The 10,716-nt window shown below is 43.1% G+C and overlaps 1 protein-coding gene across 1 annotated transcript; it reads left to right on the top strand.

Moving 5' to 3' along the window:
- Positions 1-1,080: 1,080 nt before the first annotated feature.
- LOC118011700 (nucleotide triphosphate diphosphatase NUDT15-like) lies at positions 1,081-1,801 on the top strand. The gene has a single exon (XM_035006552.1). The coding sequence runs from the start codon at positions 1,081-1,083 to the stop codon at positions 1,582-1,584; it is 504 nt and encodes a 167-aa protein (XP_034862443.1). The 3' UTR covers positions 1,585-1,801.
- Positions 1,802-10,716: the final 8,915 nt, after the last annotated feature.

A 10,716-nucleotide genomic window follows, 5' to 3' on the forward strand; every position in this document is an offset into this window, starting at 1 on the left:
GGAGGAAAAATTTCCTATACCATTTAAGATTCTTCTAACCTAGTCTAAGAATAAATTTGACATGAGACAGATTAACAGGAGAAAAAAGCCAAGTTAATTACATGTGCAGGGAAGCCCAATAACAAAATTCAGACCCAAAGAAATGACCAGGGCAGGCAGTTTTTATAGTTTTTAGACAAAGAGACAATAAATCTATGAGGAATTAACAGGACAAAGAAAATTCATGTTCATGAGCTTCAATTAGCAAGGAATTTTAAACAATTAATGTTGGGGTAGTAAATTAGTAAAAAGTAATAGCATTATTTATATAGCCTTCTCAGGTCTAAATGCCATATCTCTGGAAATAAGGATGTATATTTACCTCCTGGTATAGAAAGGATGCCTTTCACATGGGAGATTTATTTCCTGTTTCCTGGAGACAGAGGGGCATCAGAGTTCTTTTTGCATTGGCTGTTTAAGTAACTTTTATTTAAAATAATCAGTATACCAGGGCACCTGGGTGGCTCAGTGCATTAAGCATCTGACTCTTGATCTCAGCTCAGGTCTTGATCTGAGGGTAGTGAGTTCACGCCCCACCTTGGACTCCACTCTGGGCATGAAGCCTACTTAAAAAATAAGTAGGGGCACCTGGATGGCCCAGTCAGTTAAGCATCCAACTCTTGATTTTGGCTCAGGTCACGATCTCAGGGTCATGATATGGAGCCCCACATCGGGCTCCATGCTCAGCTGGGAGTCTGCTTGTCCCTCTCCCTCTGCTCCTCCCCACCCCAATACATACATAAATAAAATCTAAAAATAAGTAAATAGGGGGCCTGGGTGGCTCAATAGGTTAAGTGTCCAACTCTTCATTTGGGCTCAGGTCATGATCTCAGGGTTGTGAGATTGAGCCATGCACTGTGCTCTGCACTCAGCACAGAGTCTACTTGGGATGCTCTCTCTCCTTCTCCCTCTGCCCCTTCCCCTGCTCGCTCACTCAAATAAATAAATAAATAAATAAATAAATATTAAAAATAAATAAAGTAAACAGTATGCCAAAGTAGCACATTTTGGCTGGCCTCTGCCAGGTCCTCCTGAGCTATGATGGCCTGCATGGAGCCTCCCAGGTGGCATCCTGGAATCACGGTAGGAGTAATGGTGACTAGCAGCCGGCATCCTCGTTGTGTCCTGGGCAAGAGGAAAGGGTCAGTTGAAGCCGTCAGTTTTCAACTTCCTGGGGGCCATTTGGTGTTCAGTGAAATGTGGGAAGAATGTGCTCAAAGGGAAACCTGGGAAGAAGCAGCTCTTCACCTGAAAAATATTCACTTTGCCTTAGTTGTGAATTCCTTTGTTGAGAAAGAAAATTACCATTATGTGACCATACTAATGAAAGGAGAGGTGAATGTGACTCATGACCCGGAACCAAAGAATGCAGAGCCTGAAAAAAATGGAAGTTGGGAGTGGGTTCCCTGGGAAGAATTTTCTCCTCTGGACCAGCTTTTCTGGGCTCTGCCTTGTTTAAAGGAACAAGGCTGCAATACATTTAAAGAAGATTTGGATCATCTGGTAGGATACAAAGGACATCATCTCTGGGGAACAAGAAGATAACCTGATTTATTTTAAAAAGACAAAATAAGGTCTTGTTAGAGAATAAAAAATATCTACATTTCAGAACAACTCCATTTTATCTAAAAAGTTCCATATGATTGTCAATTTATTTGATCTCTCTTAATATACCCACCATCCTTTCAGCCAGTACTTGTGAAGAACTTGTCATTATGTCATGAATTGCATTTCAGACTCAGTGTGACAAATGGTGATATTGTGGCCAAAAAAAAAGAAAGCACATTTTGGGTTGGCTTAATTTTGGCCCCCGCAACAGATTACCTCACTGGTACTGACCAAAAAATCCCTGACTGACCAGTTAAGACTACATTTGAAGGAAGTTGAAACTGCAATTAGGTTAGGGATTAAACCCCAGATTGGTGATGTGGTCTAGCATAAGTGACTCCATTTTGGGCCTGTGATTTTCTTTTTTTGTTTTTTTTTTAGATTTTATTTATTTATTTGACAGAGAGAGAGCACAAGTAGGCAGAGTGGCAGACAGAGGGAGAGGGAGAAGCAGGCTCCCTGCTGAGCAGGGAGCTCGATGCAGGGCTCGAACCCAGGACCCTGGGATCATGACCTGAGCTGAAGGCAGATGCTTAACCGACTGAGCCACCCAGGCGCCCCTGTGATTTTCTTTTTAACCAGAGACATACCACCCAAATGCAATGTGTGCTCTTGTTTGGAACCTAAATTGAACAAACTGACTTCAGGAAAAAAAGAAAAAGAAAAAAGAAATTTTTGATAAAATGAGGACATTTGAACATGGATTGGGTGGATATTACATGACATTAAAAAATTGTTCAATTTTTTGGGGTGCCTGGGTGGCTCAGATGGTTAAGTGCCTTTGGGTTGTGATCTCCAGGTCCTGGGATCAAGCCCCACATCGGGCTCCCAGCTCAGCAGAGTCTGCCTCTCTGTGTGTGTCTCTTTCTCAAATGAATAAATTAAAAAATACTTAAAAAAAAGAACTGTTCAATTTTTACATGTAACAATGAAATTTGATTATGTTTTTTATTAATTTTTTTTGAGAGAGAGAGCATGTGTGAGCAGGGTGGGAGGGGCAGAGGGAGAGGGAGAAAGAGAGAGAATCTTAAGCAGGATCAACTCGAGGCTCGATCTCATGACCCTGCCATCATGACCCAAGCCAAAATCAAGAGTCGGACACTTAACTGAGCAACCCAGGTCCCCCTGATTAAATTTTTAAAATATTTTCCTATTAGTTACATTCTGAAGTATTTGTAAGTTAAATAATATATAAAATGATATGATGGTATTTGCTTTAAAACATTCTAGCTAAGGATATCAGCAGAAATGGTTAGTAGGAACATCCAAAAAGACTCTCCTCCGTAAAACAACACATTGGCAAAAATTTCTCAAAATCAACCTTGCAGTTTTTCAGAATTGGGGAAATTAACTAAGGGTTTGCAACAATCTGAGGAATGATTTTTTTTTTTTTTAATGGCTGAATACCCTTAAGGGGGAAAGGGAGGAAAGAGGGAGACAGATGACACAACTTTGCAAGGTGACAGGTAATGAGAATTCATTATGCTATTCTATTTTTGTGTGTATTTGAAATTTTCTTTATTCCTTTTTTTAGAAAGATTTTATTTATTTAGAGAGAGCACGTGAGCTGGGGTGGGGAAGAGAGGGGCAGAGGGAGAGACAGAATCCCAAGCAGACTCCATACTGAGCTCAAAGCCCGACACAGGGCTTGATCTCATGACTCTGAGATCATGACCTGTGCCAAAATCAAGAGTTGGACACTTAACCAACTGAGCCACCCAGACACCCTGAAATTGTCTTTAATAAAAGGTTTAGGGGTGCCTGGGTGGCCCAGTTGGTTAAGCATCTGCCTTTGGCTCAGGTCATGATCCCAGAGTCCTGGGATGGAGCCCTGAGTTGGGCTTTCTGCTCAGCGGGGAGTCTGCTTCTCCCTCTCCCTCGGACCCTCCCCCTTGCTCGTGCTCTGGTGCTCTTGTGCTCTCTCTCTCTCAAATAAATAGAAAAAAATATTTAAAAGAATAAAAAATAAAATAGAAGGTTGAATAATTGCCTCATTATTTTGGGGGGATTAATACATGCAAATGGCACCAAATTAAATATATGAAGGGGAGGGCGCCTGGGTGGCTCAGTCGTTAAGCGTCTGCCTTCGGCTCAGGTCATGATCCCAGGGTCCTGGATTGAGTCCCACATCAGGCTCCCTGCTCTGCGGGAAGCCTGCTCCTCCCTCTCCCACTCCCCCTGCTTGTGTTCCTGCTCTCGCTGTGTCTCTCTCTGTCAAAAAAATAAATAAAATCTTTAAAAAAAAATATATATATATATATGAAGGGGAAAACAGTGAAAAGATGATCACTCTCACATCCTAACACCTCTCTAGAGGCAGTCACTCTTACCAAAGAGTGTACCTTTGCGAAGACACATGTATGAAAATATTGTATGCAAGATTTCTTCTCCTACACAAATAGGATACTATACAAACTTATCTTACTTCTCCTGTGGCAATATATCTTGACTCTTTTCCTTCTCAGTTCACATACAGATATAGCCTTCATCCTTTTAATAGCTTCTTGGTTTTCTGTTGTATGGCTGAACAATTTATTTATTTATTTGATGAGTGCTATACTAATAGCACTTAGATTACTTTTTTTATTTATTTTTTAAGTTTATTTATTAAGTAATCTCTACCCCCAACATGGGGTTCAAACTCCTGACCCTGAGATCAAGAGTTGCCTGCTCTTCTAACTGAGCCAGCCAGGCACTTCTGCTAATACAAATAATGCTGCAATCACCATCACCATATGTTCTTTTTTTTTTTTTTAGTTTATTTATTAATTTAAGTAATCTCTCTACCCAACTGAAGTGTCTGAATTAAAAGACCAAAGAGGGGCACCTGGGTGGCTCAGTTGGTTAAGTGACTGCCTTCGGCTCAGGTCATGATCCTGGAGTCCCAGGACTGAGTCCCACATTGGGCTCCCTGCTCAGCGGGGAGTCTGCTTCTCCCTCTGACCCTCCCCTTCTCATGCTCGCTCTCTCTCTCTCATTCTCTCTCTCAAATAAATAAATAAAATCTTTTAAAAAAAAATTCTTTAAAAAAAAAAAAAAGACCAAAGAAAATAATGCATATAGTTTATTTAAATATACAGTTCTAATGCTTTGAGAAAAATTCATGTTAGAATACCGCATACACAACTACAGATTTGGCCTACATCCCAGGGGAGAAGAACACTCGACCTCATGTCAATAGGCCTGAATCAGAGTGTTGATTCTACCACACAGTGAACTGGTGTTGACTTCTATTGTCTCCACTGCTGTGTTAAAGAAAAAAAAGAGACAACAGACCAAAAATGGAGTTGCTTGTGCTAAGCCCCACATCAGCAAACCAAGACTTACTATCTAAACTAATTGCAATTTCAGCCTTTCCCAGGTCTGTGACCCTTTAACCAGTCCATCAGAATTACCTGATCAGCACTGGTGAGGTCATCTACATAACAGATCCCTGCTCTTCCTGCAAAGGAAGATGACCTTGCCTGAAACAACCCCCTCTTTTCTAGAAACTTACTTTTTTCTATTCCCTTTTGCTCATAAAAGCCTTCCGTTTTGTTCAGCTCCTCAGAGCTCCATTCTGTTTGCTAGATGGGATGCTGCCTGATTCATCAGTCATGAATAAAGCCAATTTGGTCTTTAAATTTACTAAGTTAAATTTTGTTTTTTCAAAAATGCTTGTTATAGAATTTTAGAACTAAATTCAGGGATACCGGGTGGTTCAGTCAGTTAAGCATCTGCCTTAGGTTGGGGTCATGATCCCAGGGTCCTGGGATGAAGTCCTGCGTCAGGCTCCTTGCTCAGCAGGGAGCCTGCTTCTCCCTCTGCCTGCCACCCCCCTGCTTGTGCTCTCTCTCTCTCTCTGACAAATTAAAAAAAAAAAAAAAAGGACTAAATTCAGCAACCTCAGTCCCCATTCCAGGGTTTGTCCTTGACTTTGGGCATATGCAAATGCCTCTATTAAAACTTCATCCAGGGCGCCTGGGTGGCTCAGTTGGTTAAGCGACTGCCTTCAGCTCAGGTCATGATCCTGGAGTCCCGGGATTGAGTCCCGCATCAGGCTCCCTGCTCGGCAGGGAGTCTGCTTCTCCCTCTGACCCTCCTCCCTCTCATGCTCTCTGTCTCTCATTCTCTCTCTCGCAAATAAATAAAATCTTAAAAAAAAAAAAAAAAAAACTTCATCCCATTTTGTGTCCTAAATACTTTTCTATCACCAGGAATCCCATTAACCACAGAAGTCTGTGTTCAAATCTTTTCCGGAGTTTACATTTTATCTCTCTTATTTACTGACTGCATAATATTGATTTTTCTGAGTTTCACTTTCTTCTTTGGTAAATGGAATAACATGGCTCAATCTTCAAAATAAATTACAAATCTGACCACATAACTCCAGTGCTCTGAAGAGGTTCAGAATAAGCTTCCCCAAAATGTGCCACTTTAGCATGTAGATTACTTTGGGCTGAAGTCAATCAAGGCCCAAAAGACTCAAGAAGAGCTTTTTACCTCTCCCATAACTGCCTGAAATAATTCAGATAGAGGGCATGGTTCAGGAAGAGGACTATCACCAGAGATAACTACAAAGAATATGGGGCAGGCATGGTAAACTGGGTGGGGGAGGGGGGGAAGCTGGCAGGGCCTGGAGATCAAATTCCTCTGCATCCCACTGTCTCTACAAAGCATGGCAAATATTTGTTGTAAACAAATATTTGCTGTACCCATTTTCCCATAAATTGTCTTCCTCCCCTTAGAAGTCCCAGACCCGGGCATCGGAGTGGCTCAGTCGTTAAGCATCTGCCTTCGGCTCAGGTCATGATCCCAGGGTCCTGAGATTGAGCCCTGCATTGAGCCCCGCATCAGGCTCCCCACTCAGCAGGGAGCCTGCTTCTCCCTCTCCCTCTGCGTGCTCCTCCCCCTACTTGTGCTCACTCTCTCTCTCTCTGAAATAAATAAAATCTTAAAAAAAAAAAGTCCCAGACCCCAGCAAACCAAGACTTACTATCTAAACTAATTGCAATTTCAGCCTTTCCCAGGAATGTGACCCTTTAACCAGTCCATCAGAATCATCTGATCAGCACTGGTGAGGTGTCTTCTCCTTAGTTCAGGATGGCATATAAGCCTGAATTGCCTGATTGTGGGTCTAATTTTTTTTTTAATTGGTTCTATGCCCAATGTGGTGGTTTGAACTCATGACCCTGAGATCAAGAGTGCATGCTCTACTAACTGAGCCAGCCAGCGCCCTGCCCCCTGTGGAGCTCATATTCTTATGGGGCTTCCGTACATATGTAATTAAGTTTGTTTTTCTCTTGTTAATCTGTCTTATGTTAATTTAATTAATAGGCCAGCCAAAAGAATCTAGAAGGGTAAAGGAAAAATTTTTCTTCCCCTACAGTTATCATTCTAGTCCAGGTACAAGCAGACTGTACCTGCAGTCTAGTTAAAAATAGCTTTACCTTTTTAAGGGGTTAAAAAAAAAAAAGACTAAAAATATGTGACAGAGAACATATATAACCCACAAAGCCTGACATATTCTCTGACCCTTCACAGAAAGTTTGTTGACCCTTGCTCTAGTCCAAGCCATGTTTGTGTGAACTTTTGCAATCTCCTAACTGTTCTCTCCACTTCCCTTTTTCATCTCAGTTTCCCCTCCCACCTAACTCCAGTTTTCTACACTGTAGCCAGAATGACCTGTTTAAAACACAAATCAGATCTTATTTCTTTCTTACTTAAAACCTCCAAATAGCTTCCCAACATATAAAATCCAAACCTCTGGCTCCATAATCCAAGTCTGCTTACATCTGCAATCTCAGCTCCTAATAGTTTTTCCCTGACTTACAAAGCTCTAGCCATTTCAGCTTGTTTTCTCTGTACCCATACCCCTACCCCCAATCATGCCTTTGTGTTTAGCATTCTCGCCTGATCTGGAACTCTCCACCCCACCCTCCCAGATTTTCCTATCCTTGGCAGTTCAAATAACATCTCAAGAAGGCCATCCCCGAGCACTATATGTAATATAGCACTTGTTCCCAGGCTAATCTACTTAGTTGTTTTTTTCTTGTCTGTCTCTTCCCACTAGAATGTAGGCTCCAGGAGACCTGAAACCTTCTTATCTTGCTCTCCTTCTTTAATCCCAACCTAATATGGTGGGCACTCAGTAAAACGTGTTGAATAAATAAATGACCTGATGTTAAGAAGGTTATGAGTATTAGCATAAAGACCTTAGAATGTTTAAAAAATTCTCTTAAGTGTTGTGTGAAGTTTCAGTAAGATACATAAAACACTTAACAGTGCCTAGCCACAGGGGCGCCTGGGTAGCTCAGTCTGTTGAGCCGCTGCCTTCTGCTCAGGTCATGATCCCAGTATCCTGGGATTGAGCCCCACGTCCGGCTCCCTGCTCAGGGGAGAGCCTGCTTCTCCCTCTCTCTCTGCCTGCCGCTCTGCCTACTTGTGCTCTCTCTCTGTCTCTCTGTCAAATAAATAAATAAATAAAATCTTTAAAAAAAACAAAAACAAAAAAAACAGTGCCTAGCCACAAACACCTGGGCTCAAAGGCAGCCTGTCCTGGGTCATTCTCTATTTCGAATGCAAATAAACCTGGGAGGTACAAGACCTGTGTGTGTACATGTGTGAGAGAGACAGAAGGAAAAGAGGAGATTCAGCTGGGTAGTACCCCAGGGTCATACCAATTACTAAAATATTGAAATACTGGGGCGCCTGGGTGGCTCAGTTGTTGAACCTGTGCCTTCGGCTCAGGTCATGATCCCTGGGTCCTGGGATCCTGCCCCACGGGAGGCCTGCTTGTCCCTCTCCCACTGCCCCTGCTTGTGTTCCCTCTCTCGCTGTGTCTCTCTCTGTCAAATAAATAAAATCTTTAAATATATATATATATTGAAATACTTTCCTAAGTAACCTGTGACCACTCCCATCTCCCCGGGATCTTATCCTGATCTGGCAATTAGAGACTTAATGTGTGATTGCACTAAGGTCAATGGCCCCTAAGTTGTTAAATATTTTGCAAACCACCCCTGTTCACTGAGGCTCTGTCGGTTAAGCACTGTCATTTAAGACTTTTTTTTTTTTAAGATTTTATTTATTTATTTGACAGAGAGACACAGCGAGAGAGGGAACACAAGCAGGGGAAGTGGGAGAGGGAGAAGCAGGCTTTCCTCAGAGCAGAGAGCCCGATGCGGGGCTCAATCCCAGGACTCTGGGATCATGACCTGAGCCGAAGGCAGACGCTTAACGACTGAGCCACCCAGGCGTCCCAAAGCACCAGACTCTTGATTTTAGCTCAGGTCATGATCTCAGGGTCATGAGATGGAGCCCCACATCCTTCTCAGGAGTGCTCAGTGTGGAGTCTGCTTGGGGATTCTCTCTGCTCTCTCTCTCTGCCCCTCCCCCCCAAATAAATAAAATCTTAAAACAAAATAAAACAAAACACCCCTACTCATTGAAAATTAAAACTGGCAGAAGCAAGTTTCTGAAAAGGTGAGGTCTGATTAGAGTCTAGTCAGAATCCCAGTTTTGCCAAGGGCTTCCTCTGTACAGTTTTTTTTTTAAAGATTTTATTTATTTATGTTTGAGAGAGAGTTTGCACACAAGTGGGGGGTGGGTAGGAGCAGAGGGAGAAGCAGGCTCTGAGTGTGATGCAGGACTTGATCCCAGGTCCCCCGGATCATGACCTGAGCTGAAGGCAGAAGCTTAACCGACTGAGCCAGCCAGGCGCCCAGTCTCTGTGCCATCTTATATAGGGAAGCAAGCTGTGATTCTGATCATGCCTATTTAAACCAGCCCATTTTATCCACCAATAACAGGACATACAGCTAACGTTTTGTTTTTCCACTTTACAGAGGCATAGAACTGCCAGCATCTGCATCGGATGCTGAAATGCAAATAAAGATGTTGAAATCTGTAATAGCAGATGCAGAGCTGTAGTTCCCCCAGCTGTGAGTTTGCAGTACAGGGGATGTGGGTGGCTAAGAGGGACAACAGCAGGCTGGCACCATAAGAGGAGGCACTGAAACTGCTGACGCCTTTTTAGGGGCCCTGTGAGACAGGGCAGGGACTAGACTCGGGTGCCCTCACCCCTAACTACAAAATTCAGCCTTCTTCGGCTAGGTCCGTAGAAGGAAAAGCTGAGCTGTCCCGGAGTAAAAGAGCTCACGCGAGAGCAGAAGTAGGATATTCACCTAAAAGGAAGCCAGCTGGGAGCGCAGGACCAAACCGGGCAGCGCTAAGATGGATGCCAATGCCCACCTTTCACCCACTTTGTCTCCCATTATAATATTAAAAATCACGCCCAGGGGCAGAGATGTAATATGCTAATTAGACATGGGCGGCACGAAGAAGCATGGCCTTTATTTAAGTGCGCAAGCTGGGGGTGGGGGGAGCGGGGGGAGACCAATCCCTGCCCCTAGACGTTTAGACTTCATTCTTTTCCTGCTTAAGTCTCCTCACAGCTCTCTGGGTGACCTCTTCTCTCGGAGCCAGCCTGAGGACTCTTTCCTTTGTGTTGTCTCCTTTGTGCGGGAACAGAAGCCCCAATAAAGCCTTGCCTGGAACTCTCCTTTGGCCTCTCGTCGATTTGTACTGTTCAGAGAACCCAAGGGCCGGTTGGCTATCAGAGGAGGTAGCTGAGGCCCTCCTTTGCTCCTGTCTTTCCAGATGAGTGCAGGCCCAGCAGGGGTCTACAAGCCTGAGACCCAGAGTTCCCAAGTCCATAAGGGGAAGGGGGGCTGAGCATTTGACACTCTCGTGTCTAAGCTGAAGAAAACTGACCTGGATGAGAAGGCAAGTTCAGTTCTCAAACGTCTCTTTCAGAAGTACAAACATTTACCTCTTTTGTATGTTTACTCAAGTATCTAATTTTTACTTTCAGTCAAATAAAAAAAAATGTTTTTTTAAGTAGGCTCCACACCCGACATGGAGCTCCAACTCACAACCCCAAGATCAGGAGTCTCGTGCTCTTCCGGCTGAGCCAACCAGGTGCCCCAAAATCAAAAATTTTTTTTACGTTTTATATATTTTTTCCAGCGTTATTGAAGTAGCTGACATAGAACATTGTATTAATGATTATATATAATTCATTATATT

Source organism: Mirounga leonina, unplaced genomic scaffold (assembly GCF_011800145.1).
Source record: "Mirounga leonina isolate KUSES-001 unplaced genomic scaffold, KU_Mleo_1.0 Mir_151, whole genome shotgun sequence".
In the NCBI taxonomy this organism is placed as follows: Eukaryota; Metazoa; Chordata; class Mammalia; order Carnivora; family Phocidae; genus Mirounga; species Mirounga leonina.

Excerpts from the sequence above, each read along its gene's own strand:
- LOC118011700 (XM_035006552.1), top strand. The coding sequence starts at position 1,081 with ATGGCCTGCATGGAGCCTCCCAGGTGGCATCCTGGAATCACGGTAGGA.